This window comes from Maylandia zebra, linkage group LG22, assembly GCF_041146795.1.
Source record: "Maylandia zebra isolate NMK-2024a linkage group LG22, Mzebra_GT3a, whole genome shotgun sequence".
Lineage (NCBI taxonomy): Eukaryota > Metazoa > Chordata > Actinopteri > Cichliformes > Cichlidae > Maylandia > Maylandia zebra.
The window spans coordinates 37,923,011-37,946,761 of record NC_135187.1 but is presented as its reverse complement, the minus strand read 5'-3'; the positions used below and the strand labels follow the sequence as shown (position 1 = coordinate 37,946,761).

Genomic DNA, 23,751 nt, shown 5'->3' with positions numbered 1-23,751 from the left:
AAAGCAGGCAGTTTTTGCTTTGAGTCGGCTTTCCGTTTGAGTTTCAATTTCGAACAGTCAGCAATGAGGTGTCCAGGGTTGTGGCAAAAGAAACAAAGCTTCGTTTTGGGTCTCGAAACCACAACTTTTTCAGCCTTGTTAGCTGGCTCCCTCCTAGCTCTCCAAGATGTGTTACCGTGAGAAGGGATGTCACATTCCACCGCGTTTGTTTTATGAGTTAGGGTAAACCCATCCGCCAGTATGGCAGCCTGCTGTAGAGTGGAAACCCTTTGCTCACTTAAATAACAAGAAATAGACTCAGGAACCGAGTTTTTAAAATCTTCCACCAGCATAAGCTCACGTATGGACCCCACGTCGTTAACCTGGCTTGCAGAACACCACCTATCAAAGAGCTTTGCCTTCTCCCTAGCAAAGTCAAGGTAGGACTGACCCTGTGCCAACTCCAAACCTCGAAAGTTCTGCCTATAGGCTTCAGGTATGAGTTCATGGGCTTGGAGGACAGCACTTTTAAGCTTTTCATAAACTAAGCAGTCCTCCATTGACAAAGCAGAACAAACCTCCTGAGCCTTACCTGTCAACTTACATAGTAACATCACGCACCACATGTCCTGAGGCCATTGCAGTGCGGTCGCTATGCGTTCAAAGGCAATAAAGAAGCTATGAACATTGGACTCACAGAAAACTGGAACCAGGTGGATGTTATTGCTCATAAACGAGCCTCTGGACACCTGTTCACCAACAGATGTAGGCCCAGTGCTCGTCAGCTCCAGCTGATTCAACTGGAACGCCATTCCAGCCTGAAAAAAACCCACCACCACACACACACCCGTGCCAATTCTCACAAGCTAGCCAACAATTAATGGTAACCGAACAACTTATTCTTCTTGACCAACTTACCTTCTGCTACACACACACACACACACAACCTACCCAGTTCCTGAGCACAACAAACTTGCCTACCTATCTTCTGGAGCGTGCTGGGCTCGAGGCAACTTGAAAGGCAGAACTTCAAATCAAATCAAATCACTTTTATTGTCACATCACATGTGCAGGTACATTGGTACAGCACATGTGAGTGAAATTCTTGTGTGCGAGCTTCACAAGCAACAGAGTTGTGCAAAATACAATAATGTAAACAAGCAAAATACAAGAATGGCTACATCTGAAACTAATAAATATATGTACAATATATAATAGTATATGCATTTCTGGATGTGTATACTAAATATTTTTCTACGTGTGTGTGTGTGTGTGTGTGTGTACACACATATTTTACAAATTAAATAGAGTAAACAATAAATAAAATATATAAAATAAAATATACAGAGTTGAGACATGTGCAAAACAGTGGCATCAGCGACCGGGGCCCTGAATTGCCTACCCCCAACAGGGAACTAATCCCCGCCCAGGATTACTCCGAAAATAAAAAAGGCAAAACAACAAAAGAGTGCCCAAAGGAAGAACTTAAAACAAAGCTCAGCTGGACACTCACCTAACTAAACTGGGAAGGTGAAACTCTAAAAGGCGCCAAAGCGAGATAATCAAAAAAAAAACCAAATCCAACACAGACCTCCCTTTTCAATTATCCCGGACGAGCCCCCACTTGTTACGTTCCCCTGGGTGGGTCTAGGCGATGAGGGGGAAGTAACAAAAGTGACCGGGTCAGAAAAAGGAATCAAGGAGGCAAAACAGTTAAATAAAACAGTTTTATTGAAGTAATTCAACTAAAAGAGACGGACAAGCCGCTATCACCATTTTTGAAAAACAACAAACAAAACTCAGGCGTTGGTCAATCAATAAAGTAAAACATAAGCCAAAAAGAAAAAGCAGCTCACCAGCTGAAAACCACCAAACACCGCGCACTAGCTGAAAACACACTACTGGCACTCCCGCCCAGAGCTCACCTTTCCCTGGGCTTAAATACTTTTAATTACTGATGAGAGTCAGCTGCACAAAAGGGAAAGGTGGCACCTCAGGCAGAAGGGGTAGTGGGACACGCCCACACAGGCACATAGGAGGGAGGCCGTTCAGGAGGAGGCCCTGCTAGGGCCGTAACAAAGTAGATCAAACACATTTATGAACTTGGTGTGTGTTTCAGGTGCTGCACTCTCAAAGACTGAATGAACCAGCATTGCAGCCATGGGTCACTGTGAGCATCACAGGGAAGGTTGAGCCGGCCACTGCACCTGTATGGCCGGAGTCGTGGAGACCTGCAGCCATGTCGCTGCTCTTCTGTTTAAAGTAGAAGCAGCAGTGTTGATCCTTGGCACAAGGACTGTTACAGATGAACCTGCATACTGGGTTTTGCTGGGTAATATGACCAAGATACAGCCAGTGGTTGGCTGTAAGATAGACTTCTCCTCTTCAGCTGCCCAAAAAAAGGCTCTCGATCAAAACATAAACAGACCATCCATATTGACAGGTAAAAGGAGCCGTCCTCAAAAAAGAAAAATTCCACCTGCTACTGTGGAGGAGTTGGATCAACTGATGGGAAAATATTTCTCCAAGCATAGTTCTGTTCTGAATGACCCATAATGTTGTATTTAGGGGTCTACATTTGTGCCTGAAGTGCACTGCCATGTAAGTAATTTGGATTTGCTGAATGTGTACTTACTAAGTACCACTGTTCAAAAGTTGAATAAAGAAATACATGTTTGCCTTTTAAAAAAAGATTAAAAGCACTTTGTAGAACATCACATCAGTAACAATGTAGAATCCATGTCATGTGTAGTTTACAAATGACAAAACGTTCACATAAAATCACGACAGCATTTAAATAATATCACCCACTATAGCGTTCTGTAATTTACTGTCACTACATAAACAGCACAAGACTTTTAAGAGTTCTTAACAAGAGCAAGTTTCTTTTCCCTGGTTTTACTGCCACACTGGGGCACATGTTCACCAAAACGCAGCAAACCTTCACCATCTTATCCAGGAGGGTCCCCTCTTCAGCCTCACATGGAAGAAGTAATCTGATTGGCATGGTGGTTTGTTTGAAGCAGGTCCCTTGTGTAGCGCTGGAACCCAGTCAGGGTGTTTCATCCATTTCATAGGCTGGTTTGCTGCAGTGGCGTGTCTAGAAAATTTTTGTTGGGGGGGCCAGGTAGGGGCACAGATTTGGAGAAGGGTGGCAGATGTAATTGGCACATAATGTTAAAAACAATTCTACCAACCGTTAACCATAATTCAATAACCCTATAAACCTAATAACCGAATGCGCTTTTAACTCTTATTAGAATGAGATTTTAACCACTACGGTGCAAAGTTTTTAGATACTGCGTCAGGGCTGTGCAGAGAGGTTTAAAGGGGCGGGTGCTCAAAGTTAAAAAGGGGCACATTGAGCCAGGCTGAATAACAACAACACACATTCATCAAGAATCTAATATGGGCAACAAGGCAAAGCAAACGTAGCCGATGCTTTACCTGATGGGTACAATGTTGCTGTTGAGGGGTTTCTGCTGCTCCTGCTGCTGATAGTGCTGGAGGGCGGGGCTGTGTTGATCTGAGACTGTAGACATTAAAAAGTCCACAGGAGAGATGGTAGCTGATTAAACAAGTGTCATGAGATAATAACAAAATGCAAAGATTGGTGACAGCGCTTGGAACCATAAGGCAACAACAAACTGTGAGAAATAAACTCGGCTCTGCCTGTGAATCACTCTTTGCTTCTCTTCTTCCTTCCTTCCCATCATTTCATATATCACTCTCCACTTGCTGTCTATCTGAGAACAAGGCACAACTTGCTATTGCAATAAAGTATAATCTAATTATCCACACCTAACAACTCCTGCACTTAATCTAAAATAAAATGATGACAGGAAAATGTTATAGCCCTGCCTTTAGTAGCCTCACACAGCTCCTACTGTTTCCTCCTCATGTCCTTACCAGGCATGTCTGCACAATGTTATATCATGAGTAATATTTTTTTTAAAAAATCCATCTAAATAAAACACACACATGCACACACAGTGACATTTTAGACCTTCTTCAGAATACTGTATATACTATGGGCATCCTTACATTATTATTTATTACTAGAGCTACAATAATAAAGCAATGAGGAGGGGGAAGTAATAAATATGAAATAATGCATTTATGATGATTCCATTTGTTTCACTGTCCACTCTGTGCAGGGCAAAGCTTATTACATTTTTAAACTGATACAATCATTTTACTGCTGTAAAATCTAAATTTTGTCTTATTTAAAATATAAATCTAATATAATCTGCTTCTTAATGTATGTTCTTTAAAATACAGCGTGTGTTTTTTAATATATTATAATTATAATAATGCATAATTATGTGGACATGCATATTAGATCGTTTTTTAGTGAAATATAATCCCTCCAGAAAGGCAGGAAAAGCCCGGAAACTTACTTTAAAACTAAATATATTCTAAATACTTTAAAACTAAATATGTTCCCTAAAACGGTGACAGAGCTACAGACCCATGACAGCCTTACACAGGTAGCCAGCAGCTGTGACCAGCACTACTTGTGCAGTTAATAAAAGGACAGGTAATGTTTGTCGCGCTGTTGCACACACAGCACGCTCGTTCATTTCAGTTCGTCAGTTGCAACAAGACAGCTTACCAACGTGTACGTAATAAACCAATACTCCTGTGTGCTACACACTACAGTGTACGCTGTACACCTACTTACTGGTTGTGTCGCATCAGTCTCAGTGGCGTGTCTAGAAAATTTCTGTTGGGGGGGCCAGGTAGGGGCACAGATTTGGAGAGGGGTGGCAGATGTAATTGGCAGATAATGTTAAAAACAATTCTACCAACCGTTAACCATAATTCAATAACCCTGTAAACCTAATAACCGAATGTGCTTTTAACTCTTATTAGAATGAGATTTTAACCACTACGGTGCAAAGTTTTTAGATACTGCGTTGATAAAGTACAAGAGATACAATCAGTCAGTGTTTATTCAGCAGTCAAGGACATCCATATTTGCATAGTATTTTTATTGACATGTAGTGCACATATGTTTTGGGCAAAAACATTTTTGAATATTAAAATACGAACATTTGTAACAAACAATTGACAAATTATCCAGTTCCAATGCTAAACTTTATCTGCCTGTTAAAAAAAGAAGATAATCTTCTCACAAACTGGTGTTTGATTTTGAAACAGGAAAAAAGTGGAGAAACAACTGAAAAGACTAATATTTGAATAAAACCTGAAAGCAAGTAAATACTTTCTGTGCTGCCTTATGGTAAACTTTGGTAATATTGATAAAGAACAGCACTGGCTGATGATGAAATACAGTCAGCTGACACGGTGACACTGCCAGTATAACCTGCAGGGCTGGACTGGGACAGAAAATCGGGCATTTTGACTACAGACCGGCCCCCCAGGTATTAAAGCCATAAAGCCTTTGAATGAAAACAAATGCTGTTGTGACAGTGATGTATAGTCTTGTTGGTATATGTATGATTTCTATACATTTTACGTCAGATAAAAACTTTGGTTGTAAGATTTAGATAATTATTTAATAAAAGCGAGACATTTTAAATGAGAATAAGAAAGAAAAGTATTTCTTTGTGCCCCCCTCTCCCTGTTAATGCCCTACCTGCCCCCCTGGCAAAAGCTGTGCTAGATCTGCCCCTGCACAGTTACCAGCTGTCAGCTACTTAGAAAAGGATCCTGGTGTTATTTGTCTCTCAGAAACAGTTCATAACTTCAACTCATTCATGTCACCTAAAAGGTAAACCTGTTTCTCCATCACAGCTCTGATGATCCAGTAAGGACATCTCCTGGTTTCATCTTCATGTTTCCCTCTCACCACATATCCAAACCGACATCATGACCAGCAGCTTTACAGCTGTGGCTCCAGCAAACATCAGCTGATACTAGAAATTAATATTAAATAAATTCTAACAGCTGATCAAGCTTAAACGTGCTGCTGCGCGACATCTCCTGGTTTCCTCTTTCTGGCGCAAAGTGGGCGATAAACAAACAAGAGAGCCGATCAGCTGATCATTGATCAGTTTCATGATTGAAGTAGAAACAGGAGAGGGAGGGGGAGAGAATGAGAGAAGAGGCAGCTGTGCAGCATAACGACAGAATAAATCCAGCTTTGTGTCTTTTTCCATTCTAGCTAAAGTCCGGGACAAACTGCGTCTCTTCTCAGCTCAATACGAAACGTGTAATATTTTCTCTGAATGACGGACCATTCCATTTTTTTAAGGAGCCGTTGGCAACTCTACTAACCTTATGAATAAAATAAAGTTCACTATCAGTAACATCATAGCACCCACCCAGCTGTACTGTATAAAAACTCCATCAAGCTGGCTAGAACGCAGTACGAGTTATTGCAACTGAGGGTAAAAAGTCAGCACAACGAAAATAAACTCCACCTAAACTTGGTTTGTATCTGACCCAGATAGACTGCAGGTCATAACTTCTTACCTGAAGTTCAGTTCACCTGACACTCGGACTGGCGGCTGCCTCGGGGCTCTCCTCCTGCCTCCCCTTCCCTCATCCACCTGTTGCCTCTGTGGAAGCCCCGTCATAGCCACCACCAAACAACGGAGTTATTTCTACACATCGACCTGCATCTGGCCAATCCACCACCTCTCACTGTTCATGCCATTACAAAATAAATAAAAAATAAGTCAAATAAGCCCGATGGCCAGTCCAGCTATGTTAACCTGCAACCAAATCTGCAGCTCCATACAGCAATGTTACGACTTAGATTATATCTTATAACTCATAACTCTTATGTTAGCTGCCCTCAGTAGCATACTGTCTGAAATATTCCAATAATTCTTTTAAGTGTTATTTTAAGTGTTATTTTTTCCTTGGTATTCTAATTTCACCGAAGTTTACTAAACTCAAACTTAATATTACTTACCGGGACATTTATTCTGTCCTCATTTTCTTTCACCGAAAAATTGTTTCCTGCAGTGCCGTCTTTCATGCTTGGCTCTCCTACCTTTGCTAACGTGATGCACATAGCGCAGAAGCCGATGCTGCATTCACTTACACTCGGATATCTGAGCTTCACCGTGAAAACATAATCGTACATTTGATATTTGATTGAATTTTATTGTTTTGCCTTTGGGGTGGCACCTGGGGTGGCCAGTCTGGTTGGGGGGGTGGCCTGTGCCCCCCCAGGCCACCCCGCTGGACACGCCACTGGTTTGCTGCAATAATGAAAAACAAATAGCAACTCTATAAACAGAACATAAATCTACAAAATCACTCAGTAGGATGTTTGTTCTAATTTGGTATGAGCTCAGAGCGCATTGAAAATAACACTAATAGGCTACAAAGAGTGATATGAACTTATTCAGATCTTACCTGAATGAAAATGTCTGGAGCACCAACAGATGTCTGTGGAGCTCGTCTCACAGCTGCTATCCAGGCGCTTCTTTTGGTAACATGGATACACGAGCTGCCTCACGATGCTTCCAGGTGGGGAAAGAATAAAAACAGCCCATTTCCAGCTTATTACCTTCACGATCGTGCGATCATTACAACCGACAACACAGCAAGTGCGAACCATTGCTGATGCCATCCGTGTGCTTTCGCTCCTTTGTTTGGCCTGCTAAAATGGCGCCTCGGCAGCCACGCCCCCTCCCGTGACATCACGCTCCAAAGCCCTTTTGAGTGACGTAGGACCTAGCGGTGGCGCGTGGTCCGCGTTAGGCTAAAGCGTACAGGAAGCTTCGGTGTAGTTTAGCAGTTGGACCGTAAACCGTATTCGTGGTCGGATCTTCACCGCGGCAGCGCCATGAGTACGCTATGGATGGGAAACGTGAGTTGCTTCCAGCTTGTTGTCGCGGTAACTTGTTTGGTCTGACCGTGAGTGTTAGCTAGCTGTAAACGAGCCGCACACGCCAAATGAACGTAACTTGACTTCATGTAATGTTGCGTTGCCGCACAAAACTTTGTACGGAGTTCCTGTAAGACGGTTACTTTGTGTTTAATGTGGCAGTCAGGGGCCAACACCAACCGTGGACAGACCAAAACACGCTTTCTCGTGTAGCATACATTTAGCATACATCCGCGTTCCGCAGCTTAGCCGCGGATAAACCCAGGACACGGTTTTAACCGGTCTTTACCCATAACAGTGACTTTTCCTTATCAGACCTACTGCAACAAACTCCTGCAACTCGCTGGCTGATACCAGTGTTGCACTAAAAGCGATTTCCAGTCTTTGTTGTTAATATATTGCTGGTAATATGTCAGACAAATCTCTCATGAATGATCTCAAGTCACTTTATATCCTTAATGCAGCTCAAGAGTCTCAATGACAATAAAAATGTTTGTTTTTGTCCGAGATCGATCTGGCCAAGAGGGCAGCAACAAGTATAACAGCTCTATAAAGTGGACTCGGTTGGTAATGATGCTGTGGGTACAAAACAGCAAATTTCTTTATTTTGTGTTTAACAGTGTCACAGATCCTGCTGACTACAGTCTATTTATTAATGCAAGCAATTTCAATTCTGTTTTATTTATACAGCACCAATAGGACTGGGCGATATGGACCAAAATTCATATCTCGATATTTTTTAGCTGGGTGGCGATAAACAGTATATATCTTGATTATTTTTCTTTAATCCCATAAAGTAAGAACAAACAGAGTTCTTAGTCAAAGCTGCTTGTCCCAGATGTCACACAGGCACTTTTATTAACATACAACTGCAGATGTACATGAAAAATTAGTCAAAAATAAATTGTCAACGTTTATTATTTAATAATGCTCCATAAATAAAATGTAAAAATTTTTTTTTTCATGTATAACAAAAAGCTCACAATTGTAAACTAAATGTAAACTAAAAAGATGCAGAGCAAAAGTGACAAAGGCAACTTGGCCTTTGGAAGTGGCTTACACTGAAGTAAAGTTTTGCTTCCTTGTGTGTATTCCTGAACAATCATCTGGTACTTTGTGCAAAAAACCAAACATGTAAACAGATTGAATGAAATGAACAAAATTACATCCTTTGCTCAGTGGGTCTTTGTGCAAATCTCCAATGACAATAACAATATAGAAAGAACACAAACAATTGGCAAGGCCAGCTACTGTACAGCTTCCAGATTTTGTGCCAGGAAAACTAATCTGTCAACAGTATCAGGCTTCAAGGATGCCCTGTGGCAGGTTACCATGTTTCCACTGCAACTAAAAGTCCTTTCAGAAGGGGAGCTGGTAGCTGGCACACAAAGGTATTTCTCGGCCAGGAGGCTCAGTGCTGGAAAGGCAACTTCATGTTCCTTCCACCATTTGAGAGGGTCAGCATCACTCTACACAAACTGACAACAGGTAGCTAGAAAATTCATTTTCGATTGCCTCCCTCCTTGTGAAACCAGTGTTGGTGGCTGTGCTGTGCTGGGAGAAGCTTGCCAGTGATCTCTTTTTAGCTGTGTCACCCACTGCTGCTTCTTCTTGGTCTGCAGACTCAGGCACGGCTGGATCAGGCAGCTCAGACAAACACGTGCCCTGATAGCTGAGCAGAGACTCTGCCTCCAAGACGAGTTTATGTTTTAGTGCATTAATTTTCTCACTAGGGATGTATTTCGCCCTGAACCGTGGATCCACAAAAGAAGCCATGTCCAACAGGTCACCTCTCCAGGTGCCAGGAGACTAGTGTTAAACAGGTGTAGCACAGGACAGGGTCACATACTTCTCTCCTGAAAGTGCATCAGTGAAGTCCTGACAGGGTTTGAGAGCTTTCTGAACTGCCTCCAGGACCTCTATGTCCTGCCAAGTAGGGACTAGAGGTCTGGTTTTCATGTCGACAGAGAACTTTAGAAAGTGCTCTTTCCTGCTCCAGAACTCTCTCTATCACGAGAAGCCTTGATCCCCAGCGAGCTGTTGCCTCTGTGAGTAGCTGGTGACTTGGAAGACCCAGCTGTATTTGCACTTCAGCCAGCTCTCTTCTCTTCCTCCAGCTGTAGGAGAAGCTGCTGACGACTTTCTTACACAGAGAAATAACCGGGTAATGCGGGCATCATCCATAGCATGTCCTGTGACACACAAAATGCAAACTTTTAAAATCACTTTAATTGTTATGTTAAGAGGCAAATCGCTCAAAGGGAAACTAAGATCCATCTCACTTATATAAGATGTGATGCATAAGACTCAACAATATTTGAAAAATGTGTCGTGTAATGTATAACCTAGAAATGGTTGTAGTTAGCATATCTTGGTAAAATCACCAGCAAATGATTGGAACGTGTATATTTTTGCATCTTTTCAATCTCACTATGTATTTAAAAATCTAAACCTGGGACCCTGTCCCCCAAATGTTGCAGCAGAGCTCGAGACTTGTCAGACCAGGCAGCATATTTCCAATTGTCCAGTTTAGGTGAGCCTGTGCAAACTGTACCCTCAGTTTGATAGGAGTGGCACAGCTGTGATAAGTCGCACTTTAACTAGACCAGCATTATTTGAGCCCAGATTTGTGACAGATTCATTAGAAAAGGGGGAATTTCACATTTTATTTCTCACTGTGCAGTTCTGTGGACCAAAGGAGATTTATCTTCCCTCTCTTGTTAGAAACATTTAGCTGAAGCCCGACTCGTTCCTAACAGTAATCACTACAGTGATCACATAGCTAACTGTTTTTGCTGCTCTGCAGCTGGAGACCTACATGGATGAGAAGTTCATCACCAGAGCTTTTTCCACCATGGGCGAGCAGGTGGTTAATGTCAGGATCATCCGCAACAAGATGACAGGGTAAGAGCTGAATTCACATGCAGTATTCTTATTTGCAGTTATTCTATAATGACGTTAAATAGTGTGTCGTCCCCCAGGGGTGCTCTGGGTTACTGTTTTGTGGAGATGACAGACGAGGCCACAGCCGAGAGGTGTCTCCGCAAAATCAATGGAAAACCTTTACCGGGAGCCAACCCGGTATGGAGAACAGCAGTTGCTAACAACAGCCTTATCTTTTGTTTGTTTATCATTTCAGAGATTTTATTCATTTGTTGATTGATTGGACTTTATTTTCTCATAGCCCACAAGATTCAAGTTAAACCGAGCGACCTTTGGAAAACAGGAAAGCGGGTGAGTCCAGGTGGACAAGCAGAATTATCCAAGGTGACCGGAACGGTCCTAATGACAGAACCATCACGGAGCGCTGCTCTGACTTTGTCTCTTCTTGTTGTAGGCAGATGTATTCTCTGTTTGTCGGAGATCTCACTCCAGATGTGGATGATGGGATGCTTTATGAGTTTTTTTACAATCGTTACCCTTCCTGTCGTGGTGGAAAAGTGGTATTGGACAGCATGGGCAACTCCAAGTAAGTATTAACATGTCAGAACACATTTGGATCTACAGAATGGCATTGCTGCACTCATCCAGTCATATTTTCACCCTCGCTATACGTGTTGGTGTGGCAGGTCTGTCCTCCCCCGCCACCTGGTCCAACTCGCCACCAGGTGGTGATTAACTGACAACTCAGTCCTCCTCTCACAGAGTGTCCAGAACATCCGGCCGTGAATCTGATGATACGATTACACAATCAGTCATCAGCCTGCGGCCTCGGGCGACCTGGTACTGCGATCACTTACGGACACCCTTATGTTCAAACATGGCGTTTGTTATGGACAAACTGACAAACAACACTCCGGTAACATCACTGCTTGAGTTCAGGTCAGCAAGGCCATCCCTCCCAATGGCGCCTCCAGGTCTCACTGTCAGTGCGCACATGAGCGTTGAAGTCCCCCAGTAGGATGACAGAGTCCCCACACAGGGACTCCCAAGAAGGCTGGATACTCTGAATGGTCCTTTGGCGCGTGCAGATGACAGTCAGGACCCGTTCAGGGAGCAAACCCTCTCGTCCACTGAGGAAAACCCCAAGGCAAGTGGATACCAGGATACCCACTGCAGCCCACTGCCTCTCATGGCCCCCTGTATCCCGGGCAGGGTGAACTGTTGCCTTGATGTTGTAGTCACGGGGGTCTTCTGAATTGCTCTTTCTCTGGTCCTTCATTCAGGACCAGTCTGCCCCTACAGCAAACAAACAATCAGACCCTTTCACCACAATAAGGCAGTGATTCACTGACTGGGACCTACACACGTGTTAATTATCGTAAAAGGGACAATTATTGACTGTTGATGAACTTTGAAGCGATGAATTTGACAGACAGTATATGAACATGTTACAGACACTGCTCCGCTCCATAGCTGCGACTATGTTCTGCTACGTGTGCTGCTAACTTCAGTCTAACCCTGATTTTTCTGCAGTATTTTGTGTAACTGTGTATAAAAAGACTTTTTCCACACTGACCATACTGCCTGTGGATTTAACTGGCAGCCAAAATCAACAGCACCACGAATGTATAATTAAGTGTTGGTCTTTATCTGAGCCTATCCAGACTCAAACATGATCCCGGAGTATCCAAACTAAACTGAATCTAGAGCGTTTTCTTACCCTCTGTTTTAAAATGTGGTGTAAACATAAGAAAACTTCTGGTGGTCCTAAGACGAGTTGCTCCCTCGTGAGTTTAACACCGCCGTGTTTCTCTGCAGGGGCTGTGGCTTCGTTCAGTTCCCTGATGAGCGGCTGCAGAAGCGGGCGTTAGAGGAGTGTCAGGGAGCTGTGGGGCTGGGTGGCAAGCCTCTGCGATTGAGCCTGGCTGCTAACAAGTGAGTTCTCAGAATCTTACCTCCCTTTGTCAGGACACTGCTGTATTTGTGCCCGTAGTACAGCCCCAAGGACTGGCTCAGTTCACGAGTGTTTCTGTGCTTTCCTCTCTAAGCTTAAAGAACAAGCAGCAGCAGTCGGAGCACAAATCATGGCAGTCTACCTCTGGATACAGACAAAACTATGACCAGTACACCCAGTACCAGCAGCAGACCTATCCTGGCTTTTATTCTTCCTGGGGCTATGACCAGACTGGAGGAATGTATGGCTACAACTATCCGCAGTATGATTACTCACAGTATTCTGCTGCACAGGTAACTGCTGTCTCTGTTAAACCAGAGTTGCAGATATCAGTTAGTTAAACAGATGGAATCATTCTAACCTCTTGTTTGTTTGTTTTAGGAGAGTGAAACCGTTCAGGAGGACGAAGGACTGGAAGGTTAGCATTTAGCCTGGGTGGCAGCTGCTTGCTGTTGCTTGTCATTATTTTCACATGCCAGACTTAAAAAAATAAGAAAAAGATGAGCAGTAGTTTCCAAAAAGGTTGATCCTGTTCATCTGGCTGCAGCGTTTTCAGTGGGAGAAACATTTCATCATCAAGTGACTTCTTCAGTCTCATCTGACTGCAGGATTCAATTCAATTTTATTTATATAGCGCCAAATCACAGCAAAAGTCGCCTCAAGGCGCTTCATAGATACAGAGAAAAACCCAACAATCATATGACCCCCTGTGAGCAGCACTTTGGCAACAGTGGGAAGGAAAAACTCCCTTTTAATAGGAAGAAACCTCCAGCAGAACCAGGCTCAGGGAGGGGCGGGGCCATCTGCTGTGATTGGTTGGGGTGAGAGAAGGAAGACAGGATAAAGACATGCTGTGGAAGAGAGACAGAGGTTAATAACAGATATGATTCAATGCAGAGAGGTCTGTTAACACATAGTGAGTGAGAAAGGTGACTGGAAAGGAAAAACCCAGTGCATCATGGGAATCCCCCGGCAGCCTACGTCTATTGCAGCATAACTAAGGCAGGATTCAGGGTCACCTGGTCCAGCCCTAACTATATGCTTTAGCAAAAAGGAAAGTTTGAAGCCTAATCTTGAAAGTAGAGATAGTGTCTGTCTCCTGAATCCAAACTGGAAGCTGGTTCCACAGAAGAGGGGCCTGAAAACTGAAGGCTCTGCCTCCCATTCTACTTTTAAATACTCTAGGAACAACAAGTAGGCCTGCAGAGCAAGAGCGAAGTGCTCTAGTAGGGTGATATGGTACTACAAGGTCATTAAGATAAGATGGGCCTGATTATTTAAGACCTTGTATGTGAGGAGCAGGATTTTGAATTCTGGATTTAACAGGAAGCCAAAACAGGAGAAATCTGCTCTCTCTTTCTAGTCCCTGTCAGGACTCTTGCTGCAGCATTTTGGATCAGCTGAATGCTTTTCAGGGAGTTTTTAGGACTTCCTGATAATAATGAGTTACAGTCGTCCAGCCTGGAAGTAATAAATGCATGAACTAGTTTTTCAGCGTCACTCTGAGACAGAATATTTCTAACTTTAGAGATGTTGCACAAATGGAAGAAAGCAGTCTTACATATTTGTTTAATATGTGCGTTGAAGGACATGTCCTGGTCAAACATGACTCCAAGGTTCCTCACAGCGTTACTGGAGGCCAAGGTAATGCCATCCAGAGTAAGAATCTGCTTACATACCATATTCCAACCTTATAAACAGGACATTTGTACAATAAGTGAAACTAGCACCACTGACTAACAATGGGCTGGGAGGTCATGACCATTGATCAATGGCCATGAGTCCCATTCACAGAGAGTTGGGGAATGGCTGCAATCACAGCATTGTAAGATGGTGACAGATGCACCCTTAGGCCCCTCCTCCATTCAGAGATGGTCTTTCCCTTTTCACGTAAATGGCCTCCTTGACTCCGCCCTCAAACCAGCGCTCCTCCCTGTCCAGGATGTTACATCCTCATCATTGAAAGAGTCCACTGGCCTGTAGGTGTGCACAGACTGCAGAGTCCTGGCCTGACGAGTAGGGCTGGGCGATATCGAACATTTTCATTGTATCGCGAGTCTCTCCACGTACAATGGTTAAAATGTCTTTATCCTAACCATCGAGTATGAGTTGCCATGGCAATATTAAACTTTGCACGTGAACGTCTCCCCACACACCAAAGAAACCTTTAAAATCCTTTGTTAAAGGTGTTGACCACAGACGTACTGTGGCAGTATCCTCTGTGCACCTGATGGTTAAAGAACGGCTAAAATAAAACATTCAGATTTTTTTCTTTGTATTCAAGTAGAAAAAAAACCATTGAATGGTCGATTTGACTGAGTATAGCAGTGAAATTTTAGGTTTATATGGTTGAAAATAACATTTGGAGGTTATTTAAACATTTGGTGATATTTATATAAAGAAAATATTGTGATATTAGATTTCCCTCATGTCGCTCTGCCCCGCTGACGAGTTCTTCATTGTTGTAGCCAGAGGTTGTTTGGTTTCCCCGATATATGAATCCTGGCGCTGAACAGCGTACACTATGTTACTCTGTTTGTGTCGGGGTGGACCAGTTTCTGGCGCAGCGTTTTTTGGGGTTTAAAAGCCACAGAGACTCTGTGTTTAGAGAAAATGTTCCGATACTCCTGGTAGGGCTGTGCGATATGACCAAATCTCATATCCCGATATAAGACATCCATCGTCCTGATAACGATATAAATCACAAAAATTTTACATTTTCTGTGAATCTCGGGCAGCTCGACTTGCGTGACGTGTTTCCAGCTGCGCGTCATGTAGCTGAGTCGAGTGCTTTAACCGATACATGAAACGATACATTTTTAGACATAAGTTGTAACGGCCGCCGTTTTCTTTGTATTTATTACACGGCGTACTGCGGGGAAAAGTTCTAACGTTTGAGTCTAAGGTTTATTTGGAGCACCTAACGGCTCATTTTTGCTTCTCATCTGTAAACACTCTGCATACTCTTTCACGTGATGCAGATTATTTTGAAAAGTCTCAACAGGATCTTGAGCTTTATTGTGAAAGGTTGATGTGGAAAATAAACAAGCGGACACGCGATGGTTTTACCATTTTGTCCGTCCATAGTGTGGTTATATTAAATATAAGAGAAAGAGAGAGCTTTAAGAAATGAATGTAGCCACTACAGTGACCATCAAAACATGAAAAAATATTGCAGTAAACAGTTTATTTGGCGACACCACGAAACAAACGATAGATGTTTTTATATCGTCATGCGATTATATATCGTTATATCGAACAGCCCTAACTCCTGACACATAAGGGACCACTACGGGTTTGGAGCGTTCTGTAGGCGCCTTCCCTGCTTCGACAAATGCCCGGCTGGTGTGATCAGGAGATATTTTATTTTGTATTCTCATAATCAATTATCATTGATTAATCATTTACCATTGTGGAATCTGATGACAGTATAATCTTTGTTTTATATCTATGGTAATCTGAGTAAAGATTAATGTATGCATATTATCATCATTGTAATCAAGTCTCAAATGGTATCCACAGCATTGTATTCACCGTCCATAACTGGAGGGTCCAGCAGGACCTTGTTCTAATTCATTTGCAGGCCTACATCAGAACATGCACATAGAGAGTTATGTAAACACGCACGTTCACCCTTATTTACACAGGGAGGTCATGTCAGGACATTCTCTAGTTGGACACACAGGCTCACAGAACTGACATGTCACACACTTGTTTTTCTCTAAAGTATCATCTGATGTTTGTATAAGGAGAACTTTGGACTATGGGGAGACTGTTATCATTTCCAGTAAGGTCTAACTGTGTGATGTCATCATGGGTTATATAAGGATGGGGAACGGTCCACTCTTTGGAGATTGTTGCTGTACGTCAGTCTTCCCATACTTCTGGTTCAGAAGTGTGTAATAAAGATCACTATTCTGACATCTACTGAGACCATGCAGTCGTTTGTCTTCTCCTCAAAACTCGAATCATGACACTGGGATAACCACATTTACTCGCACGTGCTCGTACTAGCTTCAAGCAGTCGGGGCCAAAGTGGGTTCAAATTTCTCGATGCATGCTCGATCATCTGGGTAAGGCAATTTCAACGGGTTGGTTGTGTTGATCTGGACATTTACAGCGGAAGAAACGTTTCGTCTACTAACAACATCAGACAAGTTTGAATGTCAGTGACCTCAAACTAAAGGTCAGAGGTCACGTTTTGTGAAAGTCTTGTGAATGTGATAACATGACATTGATATCATAGGTGTGTCTCCTAGTAGGCTGAGGGGTAACACTAGCAGTATTCCTACTTATTTATTCGTGTGTATGCAGTTTGGCCCATTGCTGATGTTTCAAACAGATGATGCTGGTGTTGTGGTCTTCAACAGGTCATCCTGCTGCCTTGTGATTTGGCAAAACAAATATTTGCGTTCTTGAGTGGTGGAGGTCTACCTAATAAAGAGGCTTGTGTGTAATTGCAGCGCATATACCTTCTAAGTGGATGTTTGTGTTTCGCAGATCCAAGTGTGGAGGTGGATGTGGTGGAGGCCAACAGGAAGTTCATGGAGCACAGTGAGGAACTGTACGATGCACTGATAGACTGTCACTGGCAGTCCACAGAGTTACAGCAGGACTATGTGACATCCAGTCTGCCAGAGCCCATCTACTGCTGAACCGGGACATCATGGCCTCTGTGGAGTTCACCTTTCCACCTTTTCCTCCCAGTCCATACGGATTGTGTGTGTGGGCTTCTTTTTTTTTTTTTTTTTTTTTTTTTTTTTTTAGATAATAAAATAAGCTAATGGTTTTTATTTGTGTATAATCCTGTTTAAAATTAAACACGACCATTGGTACACAACCTGCCGTATGAGTCACTTTCATACCTGACTGTGATTGGATTGTTTGTTTCAGACTTCGTAGAGTCAGGGCTGTGTTGGTGTGATTGACATTTCTGTCAGGCCAGAGGTAAAGGAGCAGGTTAAATATCGTTTAGTGCAGGAATCAACAGGATTCCAGCAGAATAGAAAAGTTGAGTAAACTCTTTGAGTTGGTGGATGATGCTGTGAGAAACTGTGACGGCTCTAATATCATTTCTCCAGTCCTCCTAATAAACATGAAGCCTCTGGCCCATCGGTATGTGTGCCCTGAGAGCCTTTTCCCTGTTTAGGTCAGATTTATTAGACCATCGAACGAGGAAACGAATACTTTAGAAGGCTCCAAAAGTTGATTCTGTTCCTCTGGATGTAGCGTTTTCAGTGGGAGAAACGTTTAGTCACTCATCCAAGGGACTTCTTCAGTCTCAGCTGACTGCAGGTTTCCCCCAATCTAATAAACAGGTCTCAACACCACATCCAGAACACTTTGGATTTTGTTGAGAAGGTGAGAGATGTCATCATGGCGGCAGATGAAACCATGGTCTCGTACGACGTTACATCTCTCTTCACTTGCATCCCAGTCATGGAAGCGTTGGAGGTAGTCCGTAAGAGACTACAGGATGACCTCAGCAACAGGACCAGCGTCAGCATCCACCAAGTGTGTTTGAACTGTGTCTTCATTCCACCTTCTTCACATACAAGGCTCAGTTCTACAGGCAGAAACATGGGTGTGCCATGGGCTCCCCAGTTTCACCCATCGTGGCCAATTTGTACATGGAAGAAGTGGAAAAGAGGGCTTTGCTATCCTACCCTGGAACACCACCAAGCCATTGGTTCAGGTATGTGGATGACACCTGGGTGAAAATCAAATCTCAGGACGTACCACAATTCATAGATCACATTAACTCGGTGGACCAACACATCACATTCACCAGGGAGGATATGAAAAGTGGCAGGTTAGCCTTCTTAGACTGTGAGATTTCCATCAGTAATGGGGGACATCTAAAAGCTGACATGTACAGTAAACCTACACATATGGGTCAGTATCTAAGGTTTGACTCTCATCATCCACTGGAGCACAAACTGGGTGTCATCAGGACGCTATAACACAGAGGGAACACCATCCCCACAGGAGAGAAGGACAGCCGCTGCCTAAGCAAAAACCTGTAGTGATCCCGTACGTGTCAGGAGTATCGGAGCAGCTGAGACACATTTTTTCTAACCACCGGGTCTCTGTGGCTTTTAAACCCCAAAACACGCTGCACCAAAAACTGGTCCACCCCAAGGATCGGGTCCCCCGACACAAACAGAGTAACATAGTGTACGCTGTTAAGTGCAGGAGGTTTGCCAGGATTTATACATCGGGGAAACCAAACAACCTCTGGCTACAACACAGGAGAGCCACCTCGTCAGGCCAGGACTCTGCAGTCTATGCACACCTACAGGCCAGTGGACACTTTCAATGATGAGGATGTAACATCCTGGACAGGGAGGAATGCTGGTTTGAGGGCGGAGTCAAGGAGGCCATTTACGTGAAAAGGGAAAGACCATCTCTGAATGGAGGAGGGGCCTAAGGGTGCATCTGTCACCATCTTACAATGCTGTGATTGCAGCCATTCCCCAACTCTCTGTGAATGGGACTCATGGCCACTGATCAGAGGTTGTTGATCAATGAGAGTTTGCATAATTAAGATTAAGGAACTGACCTCCCAGCCCATTGTTCCTTCAGTGGGCTGGTTTCAGTCATTGTGCAGATGTGCTGTTTATAAGATTGAAACCTGCAGTCAGCTGAGACTGAAGACGTCACCTGGATGAGTGACGAAACGTTTCTCCCAGTGAAAACGTCCTGATGAACAGAATAAAGAAAGCTCCAAAACGCATTTAAATAAATAAATACTAAACCCCTGTTTTTAGCTGGCACACTGGACTTCTTTGAGAATTCTGACATTAATCAAGCGTAACATGAAACCACTTGAAACTCATTTGTCTGCAGAGAAATGCAGTAAATAACTGTAATTTGGCATATTAATAAAGTTTTTTATTGGTACCTGCCGATATTTGCCTCCAACCATTTAAACCATTTGTGCCTCCTGCATACGGTAGTAACACTCCCCACTGCTGGTTTATGTGTTGGACTGGTCATCGTGTTGATCATGATCGGGATTAGCACGGTGTAATGTCACTTCCTGTCCACTAGATGGAATCATCTCTCCTACAAGTCGTTGGTCACATATGTTGAAATGTTCAGAGCTTTAATAAATTTTATTTCATTTTGAATTTTATTTATATTTTCTCAGACTATATGCAGTGCCACTGTACTTTATATAAAACTGTATAAAACAAAATAAATAGGAAGATATAAAAAGTGCCAATCATTATGGAAGATGTAAAAACAAAAAGATCACAAGACTGGCAAAAGTGACACAAATAATATTTAAAAAACAAACAAACGTGTCTTTATTCTGCACGAGTCCTAAAGAGTCAGCACAACATTACTGTGACTTACAGTAAAAGGTAAAGAGCATTTTCCGCCTGTGGAAGAATAAAATAACAGCAGGAGAAAAAAACAATAAAAAATAATTATTGATTTTGATGTGATCTCTCTCAAAGACCAAGGAGGTTATTGTATTAGAACACAGACAAAGCTCACAGATACCAGTGGCTGCATGGACCCCTCACAGTGCTCTGTACTGCAAACATGTAAAAACAACATCACAGTCAGCACACGTCATTTTCTGGACTCGCAACAAAAATCTCTTTAGGCCATCGTGAAGCAAGTGTTCACATTATATAAGTAAACGTTTGACTCAAAGTACTAAATAAATATAAATGTAAGTATAACGATGAACATGTACACCAATCAGGAATAACGTTATGACCACCTGCCAAATATTGTGTTGCTGCCAAAACAGCCCTGACCAATCAGGGACGGACACCACTGAAGTCCATGCCCTGGTAATAAGATGTGCCAGAGTGTCTGCACCAAGATGTTAGCAGCAGCAAACTCTTTACATCCTGTAAGCTGTGAAGAACAGCCTGGTTGTCCAACACATTCCACACATGCTTGATTGAATTGATATCTGGGAGGTCTGGAGGCCACATCAACCCTTAAAATGCACCGTCGTGCTCCTGCAACCATTCCTAACCTTTGTTCTGTGGCAGGGCGCATTATCCTTTATTTATTGACGCAAGCTCTGACTAAAGATCATTCAGGGAGTAATAATGAGAAGCTGAAGCTGTCAGCTGTGGCTCAGAGGCAAAGCTAGGTGTCTACCAAAGATTTATTCCTCCAGCCTGCATATCAGTGTCTCCTTTTTTCCCTTTTTAAAAACCCTGTCCTGAGACCACTAGGGAGACGTAAGGAAGATGGCAGCATAAGCTTGCAGCTCCCGGTCAAAACTCGAAAGAGAACCAGAATTCGAATATTTCCACCGCTAAACCGTGTAATAAATGCCATGGAAGGTGGAAGAAGGTCAAAAAGACAAGGAAACATTAAGGATTTTGTGAAACAAGTGGAGCTGGCAAGAGGAGGCAACGCATTCATGTCCGAGAACAGCGTGCAAGGCGAGCAGATGGAAGGAGATGTAGCTAGCCACCCTCACGCAGACTTCCAGGACATCATTAAGGAAATTCACTCACTTAAAGCAGAGTTTAAAACCGAGTTTTCCATGTTTAAGAAAGACATCACACAAGAAATGAAGGACGAATTCGACAGCTTCAAGAAAGACATTAATATAAAGCTGGCAGAAACTGCGAATGAGCTAGCTAGCCATGAGACCAGACTCGAAGAAGCTGAGAAAAGACTGGAAGAGATGGAAAGGTGGAATTTGGCCGCAAAAGACGCTCTAATCCAGTCGCTTCAGCAACAACGGAATATTCAGATGAAACTGGCTGACTTGGAAGGCCGTAGCCAACGGAACAACATTCGCATTTTTGGCCTAAAAGAGGGCTCTGAAGGAAACTCTGTGCTGCAGTGTGTGGAGGACTTGTTGAGAGCTGAGCTTTCGCTCCCGCCGGATTCTGCTCTAAATATTCAGCGGGCGCACAGAGCTCTGGTGCCAAAACCCGGACCAGAAAAACCTCCGCGATCGGTGGTGGTTAATTTTCTTCAGTTCTCAACCAAGGAGATGGTGCTGAAGGCAGCGTGGAAGAAAAAAGTTGTACATCAGGATAAGCAGCTTTTCTTTGATCATGACTACGCTGCCGACATGGTTCAAAAGAGGAAGGAATACGCTGGAATTAAGAAAGCCTTAAAAGAGAGAGGAATACAGGCGGAGGTGCCGCAGCGGAGCGGGGAAAGCACGATGCTGGAGGAGCGACTGCAAAATGCATTGGGATGGCAGCGATCTAACACCGAGAACTTATAAGTGAGGATACAAACATTTGAATGCGGTGGAAATGACTGAACAGTAGAACTCTGAAACTAAAGGTTCATTACTCTGTTACTTTTCAAGGCAAGGTAGACCGGAAAGTGGTAGGTTTTCTTTTTTTTCTTTTTTTTAAGGAACCTATGTTGGATCTCACGGGGGCCCCTAATCTGAAAGGGATATACCCCACGAACCACAGGGACGCTGTGGGTAAGAAATACGTATTTTCAGTTTCTCTTAAGTTTCTTGTTATCTTGTTCCAAGTTCTTAGAGTTAGTGTGGGAGGCTATGATAGTGATAAGCCAAAAATAAAGCAAAACTTAACAGTGAAAAGATGAGGAATATAACGCTGGTGTCAATGAATGTCAATGGGATGAATAACCCAATTAAAAGAAGTAAAGTGATACTTAAAATGAGAAAGCTTAATGCCAATGTAATATATCTACAGGAAACACATCTGTCGCAGGAAGAGCATGATAAATTGAAGAAATTTGGGTACAGAAATTCTTACTATAGTACTTGCAAGAAAAGTCGTAAAAGGGGGGTAGCAATACTTATTAAAAATTCAGTTAATTTTGAATGTTCTAAAGAAATTCGGGACAGTGAGGGGAGATACATTATTGTAAGAGGTAAACTAGAAGGGGAGGCGGTGACACTAATCAATCTCTATATTCCCCCTGAGAGCAACCAACAAAATGTGAAGACTCTACTTACTACAGTCATGTCAGAATCTGAAGGGACTGTGCTGTGTGCAGGAGACTTTAATGTGGTATTCGACCATAGAATTGATACAACAAGCACAAATAGAAGCAAAAACAGCCTGGTGAGAATGGTTAATACATTTATGAAGGAGCAGGGAATGGTAGATGTATGGAGGGAACACCACCCGCTGGAAAAGGAGTATACACACTACTCAAAGACTCACAACACTTACTCAAGAATTGACTATGTCTTAATGAACAGATGGGATCTACACAGAGTAACTGAATGCACAATTGGAGTGGCAGATATTGTGCCATTCATTTAAAGCTAAATCTAAATAGTAGGCGTAGAAATACCTGTTGGAGGTTAAATCTGAGCTGTCTGAATAAAAAAGAAACGAAAGACCAAATCAAGAAAGATATAAAGCAATACATAGAGGAAAATTCCACTGAAGAAATTAGCCCAACTGTGTTTTAGGATGCATTCAAAGCTGTGCTCAGAGGGAAGCTTATTGCTATAACTTCAAAACAACACCAAATGAGGAAGGCCCTGTACCTAAGCCAGGTGGAGGAATTGAAGAACACAGAAATATTATACCGAACAACTCGGAATGTTCAGCTCCAAGACAGAATCAAAACACTAAAAAAGGAAATTGACAATATATTGACTGAAGAAGTGGAAAAAAAACTTAGATTTTTGAAACAGGATTATTATGAGAATGGCCCAAAGGAAGCTAGACTGATAGCACGGCGTCTTAGACAGCAGCAAGCTGTTAATACAATTCACAAGATTAGAGACCCATCTACAAATAACTTGCAGTATAGCCAGGAAGCAATAGAAGAAACATTTAAGAAATATTACGAAAACTTGTATAAACAACCATGTTCCTCAAATAAAGACGAGAAAACTGCTTTTCTTAACTCCTTAGACTTACCACGTATTGGTACGCAGCAAAACAGCAAACTGACTGCCCCCATCAGTCATGAAGAAATATCTAGAGCAATTTCCAGTCTGAAAGCTAATAAATCACCGGGGGCCGATGGGTTTCCCTCAGAGTGGTACAAGAACTTTAAGGAGGAGTTGATACCAATGCTTCAATCATCATTCAATCATACCCTTGCGGAGGGTGTAACCCCTCCCTCATGGAGAGAGGCGATTATCTCAGTAATCCCTAAAGAGGGAAAAGACACCGAATATTGT

At 42.8% G+C, this 23,751-nt stretch overlaps 1 protein-coding gene and 1 long non-coding RNA gene across 4 annotated transcripts; one reads left to right on the top strand and one right to left on the bottom strand.

The window, feature by feature from the left end:
- Positions 1-1,190: 1,190 nt before the first annotated feature.
- On the bottom strand, positions 1,191-7,582 carry LOC143414539 (uncharacterized). Of its 2 annotated transcripts, none has more exons than XR_013095169.1 (3): positions 7,315-7,582; positions 3,427-3,511; positions 1,191-3,079 (listed from the first exon to the last, which is right to left on the bottom strand). It is a non-coding gene; the product is annotated as an uncharacterized LOC143414539 (long non-coding RNA). The 2 variants fall into 2 exon arrangements; XR_013095170.1 differs by lacking the exon at positions 7,315-7,582 and adding an exon at positions 6,421-6,759.
- A 47-nt stretch (positions 7,583-7,629) lies between these two features.
- On the top strand, positions 7,630-17,383 carry LOC101468187 (tRNA selenocysteine 1-associated protein 1). Of its 2 annotated transcripts, none has more exons than XM_004573652.5 (9): positions 7,630-7,771; positions 10,596-10,693; positions 10,771-10,870; positions 10,974-11,023; positions 11,127-11,258; positions 12,491-12,607; positions 12,721-12,919; positions 13,008-13,044; positions 17,127-17,383. In XM_004573652.5, the coding sequence occupies exons 1-9, from the start codon at positions 7,748-7,750 to the stop codon at positions 17,279-17,281; spliced, it is 912 nt and encodes a 303-aa protein (XP_004573709.1). In that variant the 5' UTR covers positions 7,630-7,747; the 3' UTR covers positions 17,282-17,383. The 2 variants fall into 2 exon arrangements, with proteins under 2 accessions (XP_004573709.1, XP_004573708.1); XM_004573651.6 differs by having other exon boundaries at positions 10,756-10,870.
- Positions 17,384-23,751: the final 6,368 nt, after the last annotated feature.

Bases quoted from the DNA above. Each gene is read 5' to 3' on its own strand.
- LOC101468187 (XM_004573651.6), top strand. From the start codon at position 7,748: ATGAGTACGCTATGGATGGGAAAC. The intron at 7,772-10,595 runs GTGAGTTGCTTC...GCTGCTCTGCAG, and splicing joins GTACGCTATGGATGGGAAAC to CTGGAGACCTACATGGATGA. The intron at 12,608-12,720 runs GTGAGTTCTCAG...TTCCTCTCTAAG, and splicing joins TTGAGCCTGGCTGCTAACAA to CTTAAAGAACAAGCAGCAGC.